The sequence below is a fragment of the Pangasianodon hypophthalmus genome, chromosome 16, assembly GCF_027358585.1.
Source record: "Pangasianodon hypophthalmus isolate fPanHyp1 chromosome 16, fPanHyp1.pri, whole genome shotgun sequence".
In the NCBI taxonomy this organism is placed as follows: Eukaryota; Metazoa; Chordata; class Actinopteri; order Siluriformes; family Pangasiidae; genus Pangasianodon; species Pangasianodon hypophthalmus.
Window position 1 is genome coordinate 14,180,412 of NC_069725.1, and position 25,603 is coordinate 14,206,014.

General features: G+C 38.6%; 2 protein-coding genes across 6 annotated transcripts in view; one reads left to right on the plus strand and one right to left on the minus strand.

The window, feature by feature from the left end:
* Positions 1 to 7,625, plus strand: part of phactr3a (phosphatase and actin regulator 3a) — a 33,702-nt gene extending 26,077 nt beyond the window's left edge. For both annotated transcript variants that reach the window (XM_026920384.3, XM_053240853.1), the window contains exons 9-12: positions 209 to 270; positions 634 to 774; positions 935 to 1,011; positions 6,376 to 7,625. In XM_026920384.3, coding sequence (XP_026776185.2) covers positions 209 to 270; positions 634 to 774; positions 935 to 1,011; positions 6,376 to 6,391 — 296 coding nt within the window. In that variant the 3' untranslated portion in view covers positions 6,392 to 7,625. The remainder of the gene's footprint in view (positions 1 to 208; positions 271 to 633; positions 775 to 934; positions 1,012 to 6,375) is intronic.
* Positions 7,626 to 7,760: 135 nt separating this feature from the next.
* The window catches only part of sycp2 (synaptonemal complex protein 2), a 29,654-nt gene continuing 11,811 nt past the window's right edge, over positions 7,761 to 25,603 (minus strand). The window contains exons 17-47 of one of the 4 annotated variants that reach the window (XM_053240851.1): positions 24,839 to 24,944; positions 24,515 to 24,666; positions 24,324 to 24,398; positions 20,671 to 20,737; positions 20,524 to 20,575; positions 20,169 to 20,257; positions 19,739 to 19,998; positions 19,305 to 19,420; positions 19,190 to 19,226; positions 18,973 to 19,061; positions 18,805 to 18,847; positions 18,663 to 18,706; positions 18,490 to 18,547; positions 17,415 to 17,577; positions 16,976 to 17,040; positions 16,682 to 16,843; positions 16,304 to 16,586; positions 16,148 to 16,209; positions 15,735 to 16,020; positions 15,428 to 15,648; positions 14,241 to 14,486; positions 14,094 to 14,142; positions 13,855 to 14,028; positions 13,568 to 13,657; positions 11,820 to 11,977; positions 9,836 to 9,930; positions 9,644 to 9,743; positions 9,429 to 9,487; positions 8,203 to 8,281; positions 8,063 to 8,119; positions 7,761 to 7,977 (exon numbers count right to left, since the gene is read on the minus strand). In XM_053240851.1, coding sequence (XP_053096826.1) covers positions 7,900 to 7,977; positions 8,063 to 8,119; positions 8,203 to 8,281; positions 9,429 to 9,487; positions 9,644 to 9,743; positions 9,836 to 9,930; positions 11,820 to 11,977; positions 13,568 to 13,657; positions 13,855 to 14,028; positions 14,094 to 14,142; positions 14,241 to 14,486; positions 15,428 to 15,648; positions 15,735 to 16,020; positions 16,148 to 16,209; positions 16,304 to 16,586; positions 16,682 to 16,843; positions 16,976 to 17,040; positions 17,415 to 17,577; positions 18,490 to 18,547; positions 18,663 to 18,706; positions 18,805 to 18,847; positions 18,973 to 19,061; positions 19,190 to 19,226; positions 19,305 to 19,420; positions 19,739 to 19,998; positions 20,169 to 20,257; positions 20,524 to 20,575; positions 20,671 to 20,737; positions 24,324 to 24,398; positions 24,515 to 24,666; positions 24,839 to 24,944 — 3,615 coding nt within the window. In that variant the 3' untranslated portion in view covers positions 7,761 to 7,899. Of the gene's footprint in view, positions 7,978 to 8,062; positions 8,120 to 8,202; positions 8,282 to 9,424; positions 9,488 to 9,643; positions 9,744 to 9,835; positions 9,931 to 11,819; positions 11,978 to 13,567; positions 13,658 to 13,854; positions 14,029 to 14,093; positions 14,143 to 14,240; positions 14,487 to 15,427; positions 15,649 to 15,734; positions 16,021 to 16,147; positions 16,210 to 16,303; positions 16,587 to 16,681; positions 16,844 to 16,975; positions 17,041 to 17,414; positions 17,578 to 18,489; positions 18,548 to 18,662; positions 18,707 to 18,804; positions 18,848 to 18,972; positions 19,062 to 19,189; positions 19,227 to 19,304; positions 19,424 to 19,738; positions 19,999 to 20,168; positions 20,258 to 20,523; positions 20,576 to 20,670; positions 20,738 to 24,323; positions 24,399 to 24,514; positions 24,667 to 24,838; positions 24,945 to 25,603 lie in introns of those variants that run through there. The other 3 variants (XM_053240852.1, XM_053240850.1, XR_008304238.1) reach the window with 3 other exon arrangements.

Genomic DNA, 25,603 nt, shown 5'->3' on the forward strand with positions numbered 1-25,603 from the left:
TATTATTATCATTCTGTATTGTTTACTTACTTAGGTTTAACAAATTAAATGTTTCATGTAAAGTTATTAGCAAATACCAATTTAGCAAATAATACTGCTTAAAGTTAGGTGATAACAGTCTGTCCCCTGTGTTTATACTGTTCACCAGAATCGTCTGACCTCTGTGTGTCACTGTGTCATGCATCATTGCTAATCTAATTCTCTTTAGAGCGGAATGACCAGACAGAGCAAGAGGAAAGGAGAGAAATAAAACAGAGACTAAACAGAAAGGTATGACATTCTCCAAACATTACATATCTATTTGACACAAAATACCAATCATACGTTGTTAGAACAGAGATAACATAAAAATACATAAACATGTCAGCAAAAATAATGTTTTTCGATGTACCAATAAAAAAAATAAAATTCTAAAACTAAGCAGTATTCTTTTAGTATTTGTGTAGGAGGTAGTAAGTTTGTTTTGCACATACCATTTCAGTCAACTATGTCTCTGCAGTCCCAAATTAGGAAACTATGAATCGTGAGTTTACCTATCAGTGTCACATGCAGAGTGCGCAGTGTTATTAAAAAGGACATGCCTGGATGTTATTTGAGCAAAATATACAATATGTTACTTCTTTTGATTTTTAGCTCAATCAGCGGCCAACAGTCGATGAACTGAGGGAGAGAAAGATCCTGATTCGCTTTAGTGACTACGTAGAGGTTGCTAAAGCGCAGGATTATGACAGGAGAGCTGACAAACCTTGGACTAGACTGTCTGCAGCTGACAAGGTAAGTGACAACAAGCAGTCAGCTTATGAAGGTCTGCAGTCAGATTAAACTAACTATCTTTCAAAGAAAACACCAGTGTATTATTGAAATGTCATAATGCACATATAAGCAACTTCGAGTCTGCTATTGGGATGCACTAGGCTTATCTGTTATCTTGCAGGCTGCCATCCGGAAAGAGCTGAATGAGTTCAAAAGCACTGAGATGGAGGTACATGCATCAAGCAAACACCTAACAAGGTCAGTGTGCAAGGCTGTGTCCATACTATTTACAGCTGTCATACTATTTATAGCTCTGTGAGCACAACTACAGAGCTAAAGATACATAGGAGAGCCTCATATACCTTGGACCTTACGTGTATGTGACCAAAATGAACACAAGGCTGTGTTATGCCCTGATTTTGCTAATTTTTTCTTACGTGGGTTCATTCATAATGCAATTAAATATTGGAAGCGCTTAGAAATAACATCAGATATAAAACTGAAGAGTTCTTCAGCTTTTCTAACTGGAAGAACCCTACAACAGCGGGCTTTATCATCACAGAGACTTGCAAGTAGAACCCCTATAGGAAGCAAAGAATGAAGAACTCTTCTGCCTTTACCATGTACAGTTCTATAACATATCAGCCAGTTGCACCAGCTGAAAGTAAGTTTGAGCCTAAGACAAGTATAAAGTCTAAAGCATTATGCAAAAACGGACATCTTAGCAAGTGAATATATGTTGAATATAGTCAGATTTATCTAGTATTTCCTATTATAAGATTATTAAACCTATTTGGAGACATTTTTATTTATTTTATTTTAAGCTTTACATTTTCTTATTCAATTGGCAGATAATTTTGCTTCTTTCTTGAAATAAATGCATAAAATGAGCAAAATTATCTGCTAAAAGAACAAGACTGTTTCAAGTTTGAAATTAGTTTTTAAAAAGTCTAGAAATAGGTTTAATAATCTTACATTTGGTGTATGGTGATCTCATAGTAGGAAAAACTAGATAAATTTGACTATATTCAAGATATTTTCACTTGCATATGTTGAGAGTAAGTCATTTAGAAGTAACAGTGTGTAGAATTTCAGTTCCATCACAGATGCATCCTAACTAGTACTAAGATAAGACTTAAGTTACTCGCACAGAGTAACTTGTTTTGCCATTACCAGCCAATCAGGAACAAGAGCCATGATCAAGAGGCAGTGAAGTGGTTAGCGGTTAGCTCCCCTCTGTCTCAGTGTATTTCCTTCAATGAAGGAATGCTCATGTGATTTTCTGGGAAGATTATGCAGATATGGGCCAATGTTCACATCAACCATCAGAATGGGGAAAAATTGTGATCTCAGTGATTTTGACCAAGGCATGATTGTTGGTGTGAGATGGGCTGGTTTGAGTATTTCTTCTGATCTCCTGGGATTTTCACACATAACAGTCTCTACAGTTTACCCAGAATGGTGCAAAAAAGAAAAAACATTCAGTGAGCGGCAGTTGTGTGGACAGAAACGCCTTGATGAGAGAGGTCAATAGAGAATGGCCAGACTGGAGCTGACAAAAAGGCTACAGGAACTCGGATAACACTGTACAATTGTGGTGAGTAGAAAAGCATCTCAGAATGCACAACACATCGAACCTTGAGGCAGATGGGCTACAACAGCAGAAGATCACGTCGGGTTCCACTTCTGTCAGCCAAGAACAGAAATGTGAGGCTGCAATGGGCACAGAGTCACCAAAACTGGACAGTTGAAGACTGGAAAAACATAACCAAGGCTGATGAATCTTGATGTCTGCTGAGGCACACAGATGATAGGATCAGAATTTGGCACCAGAAGCATGAATCCATGGACCCCATCTGCCTTGTGTCAACAGTCCAGGCTGGTGGAGGTGGTGTAATTGTGTGGGGAATGTTTTCTTGGCACACTTTGGGCCCATTAATACCAATCAATCATCGCTTGAATGCCACAGACCTTTTCAGTATTGTTGCTGGCCATGTGCATCCCTTCATGGCCACAATTTACCCATTTTCTAATGGCTACTTCCAGCATGATAATGCATCATATCACAAAGCAAAAGTCATCTCAACCTGGATTCATGATCATGACAATGAGTTCAGTGTTCTTCAGTGGCCTTCCCATTCACTGGATCTGAATGGAATAGAACACCTTTGGGATGTGGTAGAACGGGTGATTTGCAGCATGAAAGTGCACCTGAAAGTGCACCTGCAGGAATTGCTGATGTAATCATGTCAACATGGACAAGAATCTCAAAGGAATGTTTCCAACATCTTGTGGAAACCATGCCATGAAGAATTGAGGCTGTTTTGAGAGCAAAGGGAGGCCCTACCCAGTATTAGTGTAGAGTTCCTAATAAAGTGTTTGGTGAGGGTATACTGTAATACTGTTAACTTGTTTTCCACAAAAAGACTGAAAAACAATAAACATACATCTACCTTTTCTATGTCCAAACAGTTTGGGCTAATCTCAAGGCATTTTGTGTGGTTTTTGAGTTGTAGTTGGGATGGGAATTATGATGACTCCTGGCAATCATCCTCACAATCTTCCATGAGCTATCCTTTAAAGCACCACATTAAAGTAAAAACATTTTTGTTTCATCCTATGGGTTTCACACTTATTGGCAAGCTTTCAAAAACAAAAAACAAAAAAAAAAAAGAATCCTCAGCCTACTGTTGGTATCTATATTCATAATTGATTAGGATGCATTATCTGTTCAATGCAAATAATGTATTTGAATTCAGTTACATCCCTACCATAGATAAATGACCATCTGATGTCACAACATGTCTGAACAGACCAGCCCAAGGTAATGTCTGAGATCTGTATAAAAAAAAATAAATAAATAAAAAATTAAGGGGTAGAGAGCTGGCTGGTTGATATGTTCTACTCTCACAAAAAGGGGCTGGTGTTAGAACTAAAAACCATTATATTGTCACCAGTACCCAATGGTCTGATGTAATCATTGCCCAATGAGTGATGTAAAATAATGTAAAGCTTCCTTCCTGCAGCCCCTATCCTTCATGGGCAGGCTCCATGGAACTCTTTAGTGGCAGGAGGATGCTGCCCATAAAATGGCTAACAAATTGCCTGTTCGCACTGCATGCAGAACAGTATTGTTACACCTCAGCAGCATGTCATTAGTGCATCTGGGCAGTGCAGGTCTGACACTGTGTCTGGTGGACCCACCAATGATGCGAGTGTCAGTTGCATGCACGTAATATAGGCCAACTTGCTTGTAAATCAGTCATGTCAGCTAAGACGAGGGACAGACAGTCCAAAAACACTCTCAATATAGTCTTTACACTGGGTCAGTGAAATCCTTCGTGACTGACACCGTGCAGAAGAGAACATTTGGTACTATGAGCTGCATGTAAGCATCCAGTCCAGTCTGAGCTGCCACCATTTTGAGGGTGGCTGTCCCAGCTTCTTTGGAGCCTGCCAGTGATGCAAGCTGGTCAAGGCTAATTCAGACGATGCTGAAGCCAGTTTTTTTTTTAAATATTGAGGCTGAATATTGCAAACCAATATTGTTGGTTCACTGTTGGAATGGAAAAGTATCCCAGACATGGCTATAGTCGGATGGGGAGCGTGTGGGAGAATCGGCTGTCAGGCTAGAAGGAGGACTTTTCTCAATGATATGAGATTCTACTATATGTGGTTTCATTTACAGGATCAAAAATTTCAGCTGAGCCACATCTGGCATCAAGTCATCAACACTCCTAGAAAGAGACAACTGTTTGTTCATTGGGCATGGACGTTTACAATCAGAAGGTTGTTTAAGCTGCAGTACTTGGGTCACATTTGACTCAGAATCAGGGCCAGCATCAATGCACAGTCAGTATGCTGATGTCCAAACCAGAGACTGTTTGGTATAGCTGGTGTTTGTTCTCGGCTTCCAGAGAGCTTAGAAATTGACTGCATGTGTGCATACTGTAGCATGGGCCATTAATCACTCAGAGCTGAAGCTGTGTATCATCAATAACCTCCAAAGGGCAGGAGTAAAGGTCTCACAATCCACTGTTCGAAGACTTTGAGAGCAGAAACCGTACCACAAGATGCAAATCACTCATCAGAAGTAAGAATCCGAAGGCTATATTCAGAAGTTCTGGAACCAAGATTAACCTCTACCAAAGTGACAGAAAGGCCACACTGTGGAGAAAGAAATGATCTGCTCATGATCCAAAACATTGCTCGTTGGTAGCGTTGTGGCTTGGGCTTGCACGGCAGCTTCTGGAATGGGCTCACTAATCTTTATGATGTAACTCATGATGGTAGCAGCAGAATGAATTCAGAAATCTAGAGAAACATTCTATCTGCCAATTTACAGAGAATGCATGCAATCTGTTTGGGAGGAACTTCATCATGAGGCAATACAATGACCCAAAACACACGTCCAACACGACAAAGGACTTCATCAGGGGAAAAAAGTGGAAAGTTTTAAACTGGCCAAGTCAATCACCAGACCTTAGCCCAAATGAGTATGCGTTTCACCTCCTAAAGAGGAGACTGAAGGAAGAAACCCCCCAAAACAAACCACAACTGAAGAAGCTGCAGTACAAGCCTGGAAAAGCATCACAAAAGAAGAATGCAAAAGCTGGTGGTCAGTGGGTTGCTAGCTTGATGCAGTTATTGCAAGCAACGAACCTGCGACCAAATGTTGTGCTATTCATTTTAAGACAATCTGTTTGTATACTTTGGATCAACTAAAAAATAGGGTGGTTTGTGTCTGTCTGCCATGTTGTTTAACACATCAAGATGTAAATATCAGGAAATGAAATTCTGATCTATCGTCTCATTTTCTTCTTTTGATCTCAAACCCAAATGTCTACAGTGAATAGCAAAAAAAAAAAAGAATTGACCTTGCTGTTCCAATACTTTTGGAGGGGACTGTAGATGGAAACCCAGCTCTGGCCCGTTGTGTGTGTTAGAGGAGTTGAACTAACTGCAGTGGTGGAGTGAGCAGTAAGGTGAGGGAGAACCATGTATTCACTCTAACAGGATGTATTAACAGGCCTACAGGTCATAGATGGCATGTGATGTGATGTAAAGTGTCATGACAGATCAAGCGAGTGCCATACTGAGCAACAGAACAGTTTGTAGATAACCTGTGGACAATACGCAAGTGATAGATGAAAACCTAGCAAGCTAACAAGGAAACTTAACGCAAGTTATTAGCCATAGGTTTCTGATTGAGCACAAATACAGCTACCACAACACAGAGTGATGAATACGGATGGATGTTGGGAGTTTAGAAACTGAATTCTGAGGACAAGTTACAACTGTAGTCACAAACTGTTATTTAGATCGCTGCAAACTGCACAAGCCCAGTATGCTACGTCATATGGTGCATTTGTATAAGGTCTCATCATGAATGTGCACAAGACGATATCCAAGTGACATTCACCACTCACCCTGGCAGTTAGTAGGGTAGAAACATGTAACGTTTTAAAAGTTAACCCCAAGCATGACAATTTACGTTCGAATTAATCTTCAGTAGTGTTTAAATTCAACTGGTGCAACTAGCCACAGTCAAATAGCATAATAATCAAGCTTAGTGATCATGAAAGTCAGCTTTGCTAACATCCCGTATATTTCTACATGCAGGTTTCACAGGCCGTAGAAGAGGGTTTTCTTCTGTGAAGAAAGTTAAAATAGACATACAATGGCGAAATCCTGGAGATGACGTCATCCATGGGAAGTGCTTATTCTTCCAGCTTTCCTGGTCTTAGGTGCAGTTAATGACAGAAGCTCCAAAGCAGGGGCACAGCACCTTGAGCAGAGAGCAGCAGCTGAGGACCTCCGCTCTGAGGCTGGAGAAGAGGGGCCATTATGAAAGGATTTTTGATGTTAAAACTGAGTTTTTAAATAACTGCTGAGTCAACTCTGAGTGAAAGTTTGTGTGCATGTGAGATCCACTTTAATGGAAAGAAGAAAAAAAGTCACTTAAGGGGTGTAAGCCTATTAATTAAAGAGTTTAATATCAAATGTACAAAATGCAGTCTGTTCAAACAACCTAGTGGTTAATGTCTTTATTTGGTGAAAAAAGATGAGCGAAAAAACGACTGTTAAGCAATTTGATTTCAGAATTAATTGAGAAATGCTTTGTCTTACTTTCAGTAATTTGGGTCCAGAGCCCCTGACTTCACATGGTGAAGTATTGATCAACTAGACAGGTTTGTTTTAATGGTGGTGAGCAACCCAAACAAAGTCACATGTGCCAATACTTTAAACTTGATTAATCTTTCTTGAATTCACATAAGGTGCCCTACAACACTCATGACTGCTGGGGTGTACATGCTCAACCCTGAAGAATTCATACACAGAAAAAAGGGTTAAATCGATGTAGAACCCTGTAACAGACTTTCCCTTTACAAAAGGCTTCAAGTATAAGCCCTTTAGAAAGCAAGAACCATTAACTATCCAATGAACTCCTGAAGAACCCATTCTAGTCTAAGCTGTTAGGAGGCTGTAAGGACTAGAGAAACATAAGCTCTCAAATCAGCATTTATTATCTATCCCAACATAGCTAACTAGGCATCCAGAAATCCATCAATTTACACACAACCTATGAACTCATTTGTCCATACTGCAGTGTTGTAGTAATAATAATGATATTAGATATTGATTCAAAATAATAAGCTGGAGATTGTCAATTGCACCAAAAGCACTGGCTAAAACATTTTGATCTGTAGTGAAAAAAAGACAAAGAGATTCACATTCCTGTCATGCATTACTGCTGTGAATATATGTTTTGTTGTTTTATTTAGTAACTGACCAGTAAACATACCTTTGGGGACTGAATGTAAGTGTCAGGGGTAACGTTTATTCATGAATAAATTTTTTTTTACATTTTCTATGTTTTTACTACTGTCTCTTTTATAAGATGTTTTTTTTCTACAGCTATTCATTATTAGTAGTTAAAATCACCATGTTTCAGGGAGTTAAAACCACAACTCTGTCCAACAGGACCATAACAAATAAAATACAAAATCAAAGTAATAAATACTCAACATTTTAAATAGCATTGTGATTTAAAATTATATTAACCTATACTGCTGAAAAATAAGAACATGCTTTTAAAACATATTGAACATTACTTGTAACTACTGTAAGTTCTCCAGTTGGCTTCTATTGTAAAAACATGGGGACATCTGAAAGGAACAAGGTCTGTAGTCCTCTACGTACACTTTTCAACTCTTCCTCATGCTACAAAAAGAGCAAAGTTTTTAATCTTGTCAAAGTAAAATATGTTTTTAATGAACAGAAATTCTGAAGCAATACTTCCACCCACCATCTGTCTGAATAAGTGGTCCTGAACAGCTTTCATGTCTTTCTTCATCAAATGCATCTGAAATTACATTGAACAATGGAAGTCTTACTTTTAGGTTCTTAATAGGTAGTGTATTACTCCTCAAAGCATTAAACACTCACCTGTGAAAAAAAGATCTGCTCCTCATAGTCCAAGTTTCGGCATACATTTGTTTCAATTGTGCTTTTTAAATGATGTAGCCTGAGGAAAATATCAGTGTGGCAAAATGAACAAAGGTAAAGTCTGTAAATACAGTGGGGGGAAAAAAAGCTAATTCAACGTTCTGCTGCCACATGATTGGCTGATTGGATAACTGCATGAATGTGCAGGTGTACATGTGTTCCTAATAAAGTGGACAAAAGTGTATATTACTAATATGTTTTAAATTCTATTGCAATTACTAACTAAAGGCACCTTTATTAATGTTAGCTGCCTATACAGGCCATCTAATATGTGGCTAACATATTAGATAACAAAGTTATAAATGTGAAATAAGGAAATACCCCCCATCCTGTCATTAAGTGTCACTAGGGCCTATTCACACTTTGAAGCAGATACTCCCATCAGTGGCAGCAATCTGCAATACATAATTTGCTCTGTGGACCTTTTTGGCAAGCTGTCTATCTAATGTTTTTTTTTTTTTTTTTTTAAATATTTCAAAAATAATTAAATTTTTATTTTTGCATGAGCTAAGGACCATGGCTCAAAAATAAAGGCACATTTCTTTTGTGAATTTCAGGCTAGTTTGTACAGAAATATGACAGAAATGAGTTTTTATTTTGGAGTAATGCAGTAGTTAGATAAGGTAACTGGAGCAGACCACTCATGACAGACCGATAAATAAATAAATACAATTGTGCACCCCCTATTCAGAATTTAATGTCCTTGTCTCATGAGCATGAATTATGAATTAAAAATCTCTCATTTGTTTGACCATCACTGATTATTAAAGCAAGTATTAAAATTAAAGTAAATTTTTAAGTGAATTATATGAAAGCCGGCAGTGCTGTGGCACAGCAGGTAGTGGTGCCACCTCACAGCTCCAGGGTCCCTGGTTCTATCTTCAGCTCTTTTTGCTGTCTGTGTGCAGTTCCTGTGCATGTTCTCCCCATGTCCATGTGGGTTTCCTCAGGGTTGTCTGGTTTCCTCTCACCATGCAAAAACATGCTAGTAGGTGGTCTGGCTAAGATAAATTGCCCCTACGTGTGAATGAGTGTGTGAACGTGTGTGCGCATACTGCCCTATGATGGACCGATGTCCCATTGAGAGTGTATTCCCACCTCACACCCAGTGTTCCTGGGAAAGGCAATATTATGTGAATATTTTCCACTGTTTTAACACGTCTCACCTTTGTGTTCCTCTTTCCTGGTAAGCATGGAAAGCCAGGGCTTGCTTCTTCCAGTAAGCCTTTAAAATAGTCAAACAGAAATATATTAGATGGAAGTCTGAACTGCAGGAAACTGCTATTTATAAACACTACTGTTAGATATAAATCTGACTAAATATTATATTTAATATATTATTCTTTTATATTATATTGTGTGTATGTATGTGGTTGTGTACAGTCAGCTCCGCTTCCATGTTCCGCAGAGATGTGTCATCTTGTTCCAAGCTTTTAATTTCATCCATTAGAACTCGTTTAACCGTCTCCAGCCTCTGAGACCTACATGAAAGGTTACATGGAAAATGTCTATGTTAGGAAGACTCAGCCCCCGAAAATAAGGTATTTGTGACCTTAATGCTCTTAAGTCTGACCTGTACTGTTGCACTTTCATGGTTATAGTGGAAACATGTTGTTTGCAGGCTTTTAGGGACTGCTTGGTGAAGAGATCCATTCTCCTTGAGCGGTTCTAAGGTACAGCCAATATTGCAACACACCATCAGTGCGCATGTATTTACTGGCTCTATTAAATATTTGTCATAAGATAATAATGGTAATTATGAACCTAATCTGATGTTTGGCTAGTTAAAGTCTAATAAAACAAAACACATGAAATATTTTCAAGTGACATTGTACAGATTTGCCATCTGAATAGCTGATTCACCATGATGTTCAAGATGTAGTTATCAGAAACATCAGCTATGCATTTTTTAAAGCTGGTTATGAAAGTAACTGTGGTTCTGCCACAGTTGCCAGGGGCCATGTTTAACACCTGGATATGTTCTCATCGCTACATGCTTAGACCTCTCGCAAAGTCACAAAATGGCAGTGACTTTGTATTTGCTATACGTGTCTACTGCAATGTCCCTTCTTTTCCTGGAACCTGAATCTGGATACCATCTTCAATGCAGACAGAGACTACATTGTCTACTACAGTAGTCCCTGCAAAAAAGGTACTTTAGAGTGAAATGTGTACTTCAGTGTGAAATGCCTCATCTGATGTGATGTCTCATCTGATGACCCATCAGTGCCTGACAAATTAGCCAAGGGTCTCACCACAGAATGTAGATGATAACTGCTGAAATTCTGCCACATAATTGTCCATGTAATCCTTACACTGAGATACACAGAACTCATGTCCAACTCTAAACAAGCCATTTTAAGGGTGGCCATCACGGCTGATTTGGAGCCTGCCAGCTACATCTGGAAGCTGCTGCAGGTCGACCCGGGTCCCTTTGTGGTCGCTACCAGAGCTGTGTTTGAGTAGTGAAGCTTGGTTGTAGGTTTGTTTTCGGCTGAAAAAATCCCCTGAACCCAGTCACAGACATACCATCCTTGTGCATACTGGTCAAGCACCACAAAGTAGGCTCAGACCCCAGGCTATTGGAAGAGATTTACTGTGGGGTGTAAGCAATTGTGTGGCTTTGGCTCCAAAATCAGCGATTTTAACTGAGGTATGTCTACTCAACATCTTTACACACTTGGAGAGAGCCTCAAAACGTTTGCTGGGTGTTGACAAGCACCGAAGCCAAGCATTTGCAATTCATAGCCTGCCCAGGTTGGATGTGGTTGGCCTTCAAATCAAGGTCTAGGCCTGCTTAGTTGCTCTTGTCGAATTAGCATAAGTCTAGCTTCGCATTCAGTGTAGTGAGCCTCCAAGCCAAAGTCTAAATCTCGAAGAAGGCCAATAGCAAAACAGTTGACCCTGAGCTAAGGGCCGTTCTCTGGCTCCAGGAGATTCGGGCACTGGCTGCCCAAGCGTAGATCCATGGTGCTGGAATTGATAGGGTTTTGGCTTGGTGAAGATGCACCTGGCACCCTGCAGCCTATTAGACCCATTGTGTGAGGGATACATCCTGTACACTGGCATGGCTGAGTGGGTGTCTCAAAAGATGCAGTACCAATTTTAGCTAGCAGTTCACAGCCAATGCTCTGACAGAGAGAGCAATGGTTTACACTCACAGCTGAGTCGATCACAGCTTTGAGGTACAGAAAAAAACTGTAGCTCCGACTGAAGTTACAAGCTGAACACAATAGCTCCAAACTTTTCATGTGGTCCTGGCGAGTAGAGAAAAGGAAAAGAAGTGATCTCGGCATGGTGCGCACAGGAACATATCCAAGTGTTAAACACTGCCCCTGCTGGTTAGGAGGGGTGAAATAGAACTTAATTTGTTGAGTAAGATGTATTAAAGTACTTGGTTATATTGTTACGCTATATGATGCATGAGTTAAGCTATTACATAGTTCTGCTCTCAGATCTGTCAATGTCATATCACTATATGTTCATATTATTCATGATTTGAATTCTCTGTTTAAGCTGTTCCCCATTTACTCGATAATACTTTGATCTTCATCTACCTCAAATTTTCTCTTAAGTTCAGAGCTGAACTGGCGGCAGACATAGCCCATCTCCTGAGATGTGCTCACTTCAGACTGTACAAGATCCATATCTGCCTCAACACTTGCCTCCCAACAGCTTGACACCACTGTGGACCGCACTTCCATATCTTCAGTAACTAATAATATGCCCAACCCCGATAAACACATAACAGACGAGAAATACATTTAACAATCTCATTATTAACATCTCATTAACAACCATCACAGTAAAAGGTAATAAATGTAATGGACAAACTGCTTTGTAAACAGTGAGAGGAAATATGTAAGTATTCAGACACTTTTGATTTTATTTAATATACAGTACTTCTGCATATATCCATTGGACATTTATACACACATATCTTTTGACTTTGTAATTATAAATGAGCAAAAAAGTATATTCATGAGCATAAAAAGAATTTAACCAAGTGTCATTATATAAGATGTTACAGATGGCAGCTAGTAGTTATCATGGTGAAGGTGAATGAGCTTGCTAAAGTTCTCAGGGAGAATAAGGTCAAAGACCTTATCCCTGTCAATACAACTGGTTCAAAAGTATGCAAAGCTCATGGAACTAATCAGCCCCAGACAGGTGCATCATTCAAGTTTTCACAACATGCTCTCAGATTAATGCTAAAGAAGGTACACATTATAAAAGAAACATGAATGGAGCGACATATTAGAGGAGATTTTATTCTCATTGGGCAAGAAACTGAATAGGGGGAGAAGGTGGATCTTTCAACAACAAACATAGAGCCAAAATAACTCAAGCAGACTTTGTGTGGCATAGTCTCGTAATTGTATCCCACTCAAAATTTATGGAGGATTTTGAAAATTGTGAGTTCTTAACTGAAGATGGGAAACTGAAGATGGGAGACTGAAGATAATTTGCCAAGAGGAATAAGCCACGGTTGAACCATAATGCATAACACTATTATGTCACATCATCCTTTATACTTATGAATACATACTTTTTTGTTAAAATTTATAAGTACAAAGTCATTTCTAAGTACTGTATATTTATAAGTAAATGTGTGTAAATCTGAAGTGGATATATGCACTGGAAGTATATTAAATAGCAAAAACATTGTTCTATGCTTTAAAGAACCCCTAAACATTAGCAGTCATTTTTAAACAACTAAACATAATCTATATAGAATAATACATTCTTAATATTTTATAAAGGCCAAGAAACGGCACAGGAATGTCTGAGTATACCGACGAGTGACAAAAAGATGGGGGTTGTGTTATGCTATGGCGGGCATATTGCTGGTAAGATCTGGGGTCAATGCAAATTAATGCAAAATTACTCTGACTGATCACCTTTATACTATAAAAAAACATTTCTATCTTGATGGGGGAGTTTGATGAGTATGAAAATAATGTAAACCATATGCTCTCAACAGATCTCAACCCAACTGAATACCTGTGGGAGATGATGAGCCGGCATGTCCAAATTTCATCACCATCTAAATACCAAATAATATCTTTAGGAAAAATGGTGTTCATCCCTCCAGTACTGTTCCAGAGAATTGTAGAATCTGTGCCAAGGCACACTGAAGCTGTTCTTGTGGCTCATGGTGGCCCAAAACCCATTTATACATTTTTTCATTAATTTGTCACCTTTTTGTACATTAATATTTAAACTGGAAAGCCATCATATTCTCTTGCCATTTCAAATATCTAGCTGCATCTGTACTTGAGCAAAATATCAACTGCACACTCACTCATACTTCTAGGTCCTCTTCCTTTACCTGATCCCTTCTCTTTCTCCCCTTCCTCAGCACTGCTGTCATCTTGCATGGGTTGTTTAGAGCCTATATCCCAAGAAGTTTACATTATATTTCTTTTATTTTCTCATTAATTACAATTCCTTTATGCTCTCATTAATTCCAAAGAGGATAGAGAGATTATCACACCAGAGTTTCTCTGCCATACATTGTACATACTTTATGACAAATGTTTGTTATAATGCTCACAAAAGGAAAAGCAGTATGAAATTCGCAATATTAACCTTTTTTCTTAGATTGTTGCTTGACACTAGGTTTGAACAGCTTTCTTGGCTTCATTCTAACAGCGAGTTCACTGGGTCCAGCTTTAGTCCTCTTGTCTTCGTCTTCACTGTCGTCTTGCTCAGGCAGACTTGTGGAATTGCATGAGCTGGGTCGAGTGCGACTGGTTGCTGGACCTGATGACACAGTGGGTTAGACATGACTATTTGGAAACAAGGGAAAAATAAAAGATTGGTATTACCTGATTCTGCCTTTCCATAACTGCTTCCCTGAACAGATGCAGGTGTTTTCTGCGCAAAGTGATTTATTATTAGAGAGACCATTTCCAGATGCCTAAGCATAATCAAACATATAACAAAATCTGGCGCAAGACAAGAAACCTCTCTACCTCAAGTTCAGTGCAGATCATAGCTATATTGTTCACAGATGTGCGTGATGATTGGCTTAGTGTCACTAAAGAGATGACAGACTCTTTGTCAAAGCATGCCTGCACGACTCTTTGGCTGGTGCTGTTTAGAAAGCCCCTAAGATCTTCTTCTACGTCTGGAGAGTTGAGCAGGGAAGAACATTTCTCCCTACCAGTGGAGGCAATGAGGGGGTGGACCAATGGCTGCCCAGGACTCAGCTCAGCATTCTGAAACAGAACAGTGGGACAAGGGACAGGCTACACTATATAAGAACATTTCAACAATTTAGTAAGTATATTATGCCTATCTAGCTCCGACAATCCAGATTCATGTCTAGTACAGGTAAGAATCAGAAGAACTGCTAAACTGACAATTAATATCAGTTGATATTAATACATATACTGCAAAAACAACAATTCCCTGTTAAATAATAACAAGTAAGTAAACAATAAACATAATTTTGATTAATATGAATATTCTATTAATGTAATTAGGCAGTCCTGTTCCTACAATTAACAGAAGCAGCTGAGCCCAAAAATTTAAGCAGCAGAGCTGGGCGATATGGACAAAAATCTTATATCACTACATGGATAATTTCATATATTGAAACAATATATTATTATTATTATTATTATATATTATGATATACTGTATATTACAGTTTCTCTAAAATTGATGAAAAAATTATTTATATGAAGTAACGGTATGCATTCATGTCTGGTCTGTGGCATACCTTATAGATGACTGTTTTAAGGTCAGTGCCTGATTTGTTATACCCAAACCACATCCACACTATAGAAGTACCTCCCTTTTTAGGTACACCTTTTTTTTTTTGGTACAGCACACCGCTAGTAGCTCGTAGCTCTGACCTTAGTGATGTAAATCGTCTCCCGAAAAGTGGTTTTTTGCGACATTGGCGATATAAATGATATGGGAAAATATCTATCAATAAACATTTTTCTATCATCCCATGACATGTATTGCCATATTACACAGCCCTATTAAGCAGTGTATTTTACCCAAAAGTAGACACTTATACACTCTTACATTACTAGGAGCTTTTGCTGTTGGTTAAGTAAACAATGTTTTAACTATAAAATCCATGTGGGCGGATTTTCATTATCGACATACTCAGTTTTGGTGCAGCCCTACTTCTTGCCAGACATACCTCTTGAACACCTTGCCTCTGAGCAACAGGGGTTACATAAGGGTGAGGAAGACATGTGGCACTATCCCGTCCTCCTGATGTCTTATAGAAGGATGATGCTTGGATCCCTCTGAGATGACTAGGCAACTCCAGGGGAGGAGAAATAGCATCAACAGGAGAGATGCACAAAGGTTGGAGGGGTGTCAGAGGAGATCTGGGTAAGGACGCATTTTTCTCTGCAGCTAAAGGAAATAACTCACATACTTTAAACATCAAACAGCAGAAAAAAAATTTAGGATATAAAGTAAATAAGTAGCTATTTTCTTACATCTCATCTTCTCAATGGAGAATGGTGAAATGCGAGAAGAGGTGTGTTTGGAGGCCCAAGATTCTTTTGTTGATGCTGGAGAAAGCAAATTCTTCCTGCTTTTTGACTGTTCAGAACCCAATACTTCACTGACCTCTTTCTCCTCCATAAACTTGCTGCTTGTCACTGAATGTGTAGTGGTTTTTCCTGGTTGTTGATTCTCTTTCTCAGCCTGTTCAATTATACCATCTACCTTTCTTTCTTGTACTATGGCTTGGACTGAAGAAGTCTGAAGCACCTGAGACTTCTGTGGTTATTTAACCATTAAATTCCATTAAGTGAGAGTTGAACAACAACAACAAAAAATTTCATTTGACGACAACATAAGAGAACATATAATGTTCAGATTTTTGTATAAAGGCAAAAATCTGTACCTTAGACATAGGATCCACTGGTGCAAGAGCAGATCTCAGCGTGGCTGTGCTCTTCTCTGCCGCTAATTCCAGACACACACATAAATAAATTTAACAGTACCACAAAGGCAAGGCTTGTATGGGGACAGCTTTTACAGCAGAAAAAAATTATCTTACATTTAATTATGTTAGAGGGGAAAGGAGAAGCACAGAAAGAAGCGATTTTAGGGGCCAAAACATTTTCCTGTCCTTTGGTAGCCCCCAGAACAGCTGCAATCGTCTTCTTTTGCTTTGATTTTACATGATTAGATAATTCTTTTTCCTGTTTCTCCTTCACACCCTTATGGACTGTCTTTGACCTGAGTTGATGGTTTTTTTTGACAGGTGGTTCGACTATAGCAGCCCTATTCTGAATTGAAGCTGTCCTCTGAGGCTTTTCTGGCTGTTTGATGATCAACTTCTGTTTAATGAGAGATGAGTTTAACATGTCACAGTGTAGTAAACACAAAAAGGATTACAGCTCAGATTATTTATAGAGAGGCAACAGAATCCTGCCTTTGCTGGAGGTGGTCCATCAGTTTCTGACTCACTCTCAGACAACTCTCTGTAGGATTTGGTCAGAACTGAGGTTCTTTGGGGCCTGAGGTTCTTAGGCTTTCTGCTGGCAACATCCTTGCTTTTCTCATGCTTTTCTTCTACCACCTTCTTCTGCCTTTTCTGAAATTTAGTTAAGCCCAGCATAGTCCAGCAAAAAAAGGATGTCAAAAAGAGAAACAAAACATTTTAAATAGACAACGTTAAAGAGAAAATCATAATACCATTCTTTTTCAGTAGTATATATTCACATACCCTCTTTGGTTTAGGCAATGCTTTTGCAGCCTTTGGTGAGGGAATGGGTTTGTCTGGAGTTTCAACTAAAAGAAAGTAAGAATATTTTTTACAGCTTCTTTTCCCCATTCATACAACAAGGCAATACAGAGGAAACAGTGAGTATTATACCAAAGAAAAAAGCAAACATAGGGCTTCATTTATAAATCTTTTAGTAAAGTTGGGTATAACTGTTGGTGTAACATTCTGTTAAGGAGGTAAAGCTGAGTGTCAAATAGTATTTAAATCATAATAAAAAAAAAGACTTGTTGCAATTAATGACTAAGAAGTATTCTTCTTGGTGGAGTGAAAAATAAATATAAATAAGGAATTCCTATCCATTGTCAAATAATTTGTATATTGTGGTTTAGGACTTTGCCCCAGAACAAAGAAGAATAGCATGGCTGTGCAAAAGGCATACATGTGATGTTCACAGGAGGATGAGTGGGCTTAACTGGCTGTCTCGTGTAGTCTGCCACTTTAGGTTTAGGTTTCCTGTTGGCTGATTTTAGCCAGCTAATTTCCGTCATATTGTCAGTATCAGTGTCACTGAACAGATGCTTCTTCTCATTACGACCAGCAGGCTATGCATTCACACAGACAAATACATATGAAAAGCACAAACACATACATTTGAAGTAAGGCTGCACTGTAAAGACAAAAACAATACACAGTCCCCTCTGAAAATATTGGAATGCCAAGACCACTTCTTTTATTTTTGCTATACACTGAAGACATTTGGGTTTGAGGTCGAAAGATCAACATGAGATGATGGATCATAATTTCAGCTTTCAATTCTTGATATTTACATCTAGATTAAATAATCTGTTAAACAACTTATAATATGGCACCTTTTGTTTAAACCCATCCATCCTTCAATTGATCAAAAAATATTGCAACATGTGACTGACGGGTGTTTCTTGTTGCCCCGGTGTGCCCTGTTAGATTGATTGTTTAATAATGTCTAGCCCTGGGTTTTTGCCTGTAAAGAGTGCATTTGTTGTTAAAAAAGATGAACCAACATGAAGACCAGAGAGCTGTCTATGGGAGAAACTCAAGCCATTTTGAAGCTGAGAAAAGAGGGAAAATTGATCAGAGCCATTGCACAAGCATTGGGCAAAGCCAATACAACAATTGGGAATGTCCTGAAAAAGAAAGTACCCACTAGAAAGTACCCACAAAACAACAGCAGTTGATGACAAAAACATTGTATTTGTTTTTTTCTTCACAGCTCTCTCAATGACATCACCAAAAACCTCCACATCAGGGATAAAGGTATCACAAATCCACCATTTGAAGAAGATCTTGAAAGCAGAAATATAGAGGCTATATTACAAGATGCAAGATTCCCCCCATATCAGGAAATGAAAGTTGAAATTCTGATCCATCATCTCATTTTCATCTTTTGATTTCAAAACCAAATGTCTTCAATGTATAGAAAAAACAATAGAATTGGCCATGCCCTTTCTAGCAAATGGTCTCACTAATTCTCTGACCTTCGTAGGAGGACACTTCTTAGAGGTGCTGGCAAGAATCAGGGAACTGCTGAGGACACTGAAGGAAGAAAAGCCGATTAATCAATTGTGTAATTGTGAATATTAAATCACATTCACCTTTAGAAAACTATGTTCACAACAAAGCTTGATTCAGACATCAGAGGGTTAATTACCTGCTTTCCATTCCAGACATTTCAGAAGACCTTCTTTTTTTTTTCTAGGAAGCAACAGATTGAATGAACATGAACAACACAAAACAATGCTACAGAATATATTACATAATACATATGTAACTAAAAAGAACAAAGCTTTTACCTCACTGAGCTCTGGCACATCCAGACTGAATGCATAAATGTCCCTGGGAACAACAGTCACACATCAATACAACAATACAGAAACACCTATAGATAATGATCCCTATTAGTATTTCAAAATATTTCAAATTCCTATCTAATTTCCCAAGATTTAATTTTAAAATAGTACTTATTCTGATTTGATGGCTTCATAGATTGATACGCATGGCCTTCTGAAGATGACTTCAGAAGGCCAGGTGTATTAGCAGAGATCTTGGCCTGGAACAAGACAAATACATCTGGAGTGATAAGTATGTAAAAAAATAAAAACATAAAAAAGGAAACTTTCTTGTTTGGTCAATATTTTAATCATCAAGATAAACCAGTATAATTTTGAGAAAACTTACAACTGAATTTGGACACCAACTCTTGTTGAAAATGTATCTACCAAAGAAAGCAGAAACAGACTAAATAAGTAATAGATGGCTTAAGTTAAAAAATAATATAATGTGTCTATTGTACCTGTTAGTGTGCACAAAGTTAAACCGGGAGTCATGTTCCTGTGCTGTTGTACTAAAGGCAGTGCGATTATAATGGCTATTTATCTGCTTCACCATGCTCTCGGCTGCTTTCTTTGTCTTCTTTAAAAAAAAACAAAAAAGTCAATAGTTATCTCTATCAAATCTCATTCATGCAGACTCAATAAACTCCTTTACATTCTGGAGGATGTCCTGATGTGTCTACAAGGGTTGTACAAGTACAAAAAATATTTATTTCATATTTAAAAACAGCAGTAACTTTAGCACAATTATTTCACTGTACATAATCATATTAGCCCCCTATTTAAAATTGTTTGTTAAATTTTTATAATTTTTTTTTATATTCACAAGAAACATTAGGCCTATTTTTTGTGCTGATGATGTTTTTATTACCACAAAATACTGCGAGGTTCTCACCGTATTGTTGCTCTTGTCAGCCCCATTGCCCTTAGCCCATCCACTCTGTTCAGCTGTACCGAGTTTAGTTTGAGTTGGTCTCAGTGGCTTTTTCACAACTCCAGCATCTTTACCAGCATCACTAAGCTCCGATGGGTTTTGCTCCTGCTGCTCACGCTCTCTCAGCACCTGCTGCAGTCTTTGAGTGAGCTGAGCATGAAGCTGTTTGTGGCTCAGTCCTCCAGAGCTGCTCTGGGCTGACAATGGCTGCTGTGGAGGCTCTGGAGAAGAGACAGATGCAGAGCAAGAAATGATGTGCTGTATGATTACTGAATGGTCTCTGACACTGTAACCCCACTAAGATTGTTCTGGTACTGCTACTTGAGGACTGATGCAACTGAACTAAAGAGGATTTGAGCTAAGCTTTTCTGTCTCAAGACACCACTGTCACCTGATTTGGACTGATGTGAAGGTTCATGACATGGGAATAATGACCCAGACACAGAAATTCTCTTTTTAAGGCAGTTGGGACTTGGTAATCTGGCAGTGGAATAAAACATAAAATCAATATTCACATGTACTCGTGTCTAGTACACTGACAGAGAGCACTGAAATGTGAATGAAACAAAGTCATACAGTACTGAATGCACATGCACAAGAATATTACATTTCTCAAATCAAAAAGGCTAGTATATTTTAACAATACATATATAATGCACATTGTACACACTGATCAAATGTCCCTGTTATTTTGTGATTATCATTATTTTGCAAAAGAATAAAAAAAAAAAAAAAAAATCACTTACATAGAGGTTTCTCTCCACACAGCTGGCTGGGAGTCTAGTACTATACTGTTATCTTTTATAAAACAAATAAAAAAAAAAAAATTAAAATAGTCTACAGGTTATTAGACATAATAAATCCTTAACAGTGAACAGACAGCATAACTATACCCAAAGGCTCTTCCTGCAGCTCTTGGTCAGTTTGCACCATTTCCACTACCTTCTCTATAGGAATGTGCTACATAGACAGTACATTACGTTAAGGGCTGAAAAGTGATACAACAGATAGACAGAGAGAAAAAACAGGAGAGTACTGTACTGAAAATACAGTCAGGTTCATAACTATTTGGACATTGACTAAGTTATTGTTATTTTAGCTGTCTATCGCATTATATATGAGTTGAAATTAAATATTGAATATGATTTCAAAATGCAGACTTTCAGCTTTAATTTGTGGGTATTTACATCCAAATCGAGTAAATGGTGTAAGAATTACAGCACTTTTTACATGCAGTCCTCCCCTTTTTATGGGACCAAAAGTATCTGAACAACTAGCTGCTCTGGTGTTTCATGGCCAGGTGTATGTTCCTACCTCATTATATCACTTACAAGTAAGCAAATAAAAGGTCTAGAGTTGATTGTGGCATTTGTATTTGGAATCTGTTGCTATTAACTCTCAATATGGCAGTGAAGCAAGCCATCATTAAGCTGAAAAATCAAAACATACCCATCAGAGGTAGCAAAAACTCTGGCAAAGTCTGGCAAAATCAACTATCTGGTATATTCTTAAAAAGAAAGAACGCATTGGTGAGCCCAGGAACACCAAAAGACCCAGAAGACCACGGGAAACAACTGTGGTGGATGGTGAAGATAAAGCCCTTCACAACAGTTGGCTAGATCAAGAAGACCCTCCAAGAGGTTGGTGTGTCTGTGTCAAAGTCAACAATCAAGAGAAGCCTTCACCAGAGTAAATACAGAGGGTTTACCACAAGATGTAAACCACTGGTAAGCCTTAAAAACACATTCAAGTTTGCCAAAAATTTTAAAAAGAGCCAGTATCATTTTGGAACAACATCTTATGGACAGAGGAGGCACAGATCAACTTGTAACAGAATGATGAAGAAAACAAGAGTATGAAGAAGGGAAGCACTTGCTCATGATCCACAGCATACCACCTCATCTTATGGCATGGGCTACCAGTGGACCTGGCTCCCTTGTATTTATTGATGATGTGACTGCAGACAAAGGCAGCAGGATGACTTCTGAAGTGTATAGGGCTACATAATTTGCTCAGATTCAGCCAAATGCTTCAAAACACATTAGACAGTGCTTCACACTGACCTGAAATATACTTTGAAAGCAATCCAAGGCTTTTAAGGCAAACAAGTGAAATGTCAAGCAATGGCCAAGTCAAACCCCAGACCTAAATCCAATTGAGCATGCATTTCACTTGTTGAAGGCAAAACTGAAGACAAATCTCCACAACAATAAGCAGGAGCTGAAGACAGGTGGAATGAGCAGAGCATCACCAGGGAAGGAACCCAGCATCTGGTATTGTTTATGTCTCAAGCTGTAAATTGAAGCTATCACAGATCATAACCTCATCTCATTTAAAATGTGTCTTAGTCATAATATATGCACTTTGCCATGCTACCAAGTCAAACGTACATTCACGTCAGCTACTGCACATAGTTTTATCAATAATCTCTCAAATGAACTTTGACACTATCAACTTTTATTAGATCACTGTCTGACCCCACAGAACTTGAGCAGGCAACTGAATGCTTAGAGTCAACATTTCTCAACTCTCTAGATAATGTAGCTCCACTTAAAAGAAAAATAATTAAAGAGAAAAAACTAGCACCCTGGTATAACAGTAACACATGCATCTTAAAACAGACCACTCAAAAATGTATTAATTTCGTTAACTCAGGATGGCCCACATGGACAGCCTAAAGATCACCATGAGATTACAGTGGATGGTACCAGATAGCAACCATAATGGCTGTGGGTGTTCTTCCTTGGATAGACAATAGACTTCAACTTAAACTCATAATGAATTCAGTAATGACTCTGATAAGCTCCTGTTTACATAATTGTGCTTTTTGACTATATAGTATACAGTTACACAGTCCCCTCCAAAACTATTGGAACAGCAAGGCCAATTCATTGTTTGTGCTATACACCAAAGACATCTGGGTTTGAGATCAAAAGATGGATAGGAAATGAGAGTTTAGGATTTCAGCTTTTATTTCCCAGTATCTAGATGTGTTAAACAACATAAAACATAGAACCGTTTGTATCAGACCACCCAATTTTTAGGCAAGCAAAAGTATAGGAACAGATAAATCTTGAAGTAAATTAAATAGCACTTAATATTTGGTTGCATATACCTTGCTTGCAATAACTGCATCAAGCCTGTGACTCACTGATATCACCAAATTGCTGGTTGCTTCTTTTTTGTGATGCTTTTTGTTATGGGGGGGTTTCTCGCTTCAGTCTCCTTTTCAGGAGGTGCAATGCTGCTCAATTGGGTTAAGGTCTGGTGATTGACTTGGCCAGTCTAAAACCTTCCACTTTTTTTCCCCCCGATAAAGTTGTTTGTTGAGTTAGCAGTGTGTTTTGGATCATGTATTGCCGCAGTATAAAGTTCATCCTGATTAATTTGGATGTATTTCTCTGTAAATTCGCAGATAGAATGTTCCTGTAAACTTTTTAATTCATTCTGCATTTGGCCTTTACATCACTTTGGTTAATCTTGGTTCCAGCACTTTTGTGTCTCATCTCTGTACTTCTTTGCGAATTTCAATCTGGCTTTCCGATTCTTACTGCTGATGAGTGGTGAATGGGTGGATTGTGATACCTTCATCTCTGCCCTGTGGAGGTTGTTGGTGATGTCAGTGACTGTTGTTTTTGGGTTTTTCTTCACAGCGCTCAGAATGTTTCTGTTCTGTTTTCCTTGGCAGACCTATTTGGTGTCTGTTTCTCAGTACACCAGTGGTTGCTTTCTTTTTCAGGACATTCTAAATTGTTGTGTTGGCTATGCCCAATGTTTGTGCAATTCCTTGGATAGATTTTGCCTCTTTTCTCAGCTTCAAAATGGCTTGCTTTTTGGCTTATACTTATTAATATTAGTATGTTGGCTTTTTAACAACAAATGAAGTCTTTACAGGTGAAACTGAAGGCTAAAGCTAAGAGTAGATGTTCAGAGCTTTTTATTCTTTAAACAATCAATCTAACAAGACACACCTGGGTAACAAGAAACACAAGTCAGTCACTTTTCAATATTTTTGCTCGCCTACAAATTGGGTGGTCTGATACAAGATGTGCTATGTTTTGTGTCATTTAACATGGAAAAAAAGCTGAAATTTTAAACTCTCTTCTCATATTCATCTTCTGATCTCAACCCAAAATGTCTTCAGTCTATGGCCTTGCCGTTCCAATAGTTTCATTGGGGACTGCAGAAGATAAACTATTTATAATCACACTATCCAGTGTCACCCAGAGGAGGATGGGTTCCTTTTTCAATCTAGTTCCTCTCAAGGTTTCTTCCTCATGTCCTCTAAGGTCATTTTTCCTTGCCACCGTCACCTCTCGGTTTCTCATTAGGGATAAATTTATAAATTTTAAATTTATTCCTGGAATTTATATATTTCTGTAAAGCTGCTTTGTGACAATGTCCATTGTCATGGTTTCGTTTCAAATAAAAGCACTATACAAATAAAATTTAACTGAATTGAACTCCAATATACTGTGGTAGACAGCTAAAATAACAACTTTGTCAATGTCCAAATATTTATGAACCTGACTGTATCGTAACTTACCCGGCGGTATTTTTCCATCACTTGTCGATCTTCCTGGCCCTGTTGTATATCCAGGCTCTGTAGAGCTGGACCTGACTATTTACAGACAGACATACATAGACTCAGACACACAACTCATAAGTACTAAAGAAGTTTTAGGGGACAGTACATTGTACCTTTTAGGGGACAGTACATTGTTAAATACTACAGACCTGTTTTCTTGCACTTTCCTTTTCAACACTAACTGACTTCACACCGCGAGGTAATTTGGCAGTTAAGATCTCTTTCAATTCAAATGTTTTCCTCTTCTCTGAGGAGGCTACCATCTCTAGAGCTGGTTTCACCTTTGCCTTCCCTGGGGCAGCTATGGTGAAACACCATAGGACAGAGAGCAAAAAAGTAAAAACTTTTACTTTATATACTTTCTACACTGTTTGCTGCAAATGGTGAAACTATGATGAGACACGAAAGAGAGAAATACTTTATGGTTGCATTATTTGCACTAAAACAATATACAAATGTACAGTTTGGCTTACATGCAGGCAACACGCAGCTGAAGGGGCTTCTGCCAAGTTTACGGCCTGCGCTGCCGGAGACATACATACATGACTCTGACACCTTACTCCTTAACGGGGTTATCATCTGAAAAAAATAACAGCAATAAAAAGAGACCAAACATCTGTAAAAGTACGAGCATTATAAACACTTTTTTTGAATGAAAAGTGTCAGTAAAATCATTTACACTAACAAAAAACACTGAAACTAAATCATTAAAATGACTAAAATAGGATAGGAATATCCATGCATCCATTTTCTGTACTGCTTATCCTACACAGAGTCACGGGGAGACTGGAGCCTATCCCAGGGGTCTCAGGGCACAAGGCGGGGGGACACCCTAGACGAGGTGCCATTCCATCACAGGGCACAATCGTGCACACACACACCCATGCACAGACAATTTAGAGATGCCAATCTCTTTGGCAATTTCTTTGGCATGTCTTTGGACTGGGGAGGAAACTGGAGTACCTGGATTAATCCCCCGAAGCACGGAGAGAACATGCAAATTCTGCGCACACAGGGCGAAAGCAGGATTCGAACCCCAGGAGAGGAGAGGAAAAGTTCTGACAGGAGAGGAACCTCATGTGGTCTTCTCCTGCTGTAGCCCATCCTCAAGGTCTGATGTGTTGTGCACTCTGAGATGCTTTTCTGCTCACCACGGTTGTAAAGAGTGTGTATTTGAGTTACTCTATCCTTCCTGTCAGCTCATACCAGTCTGGTCATTCTCCTATGATCTCTCTCAT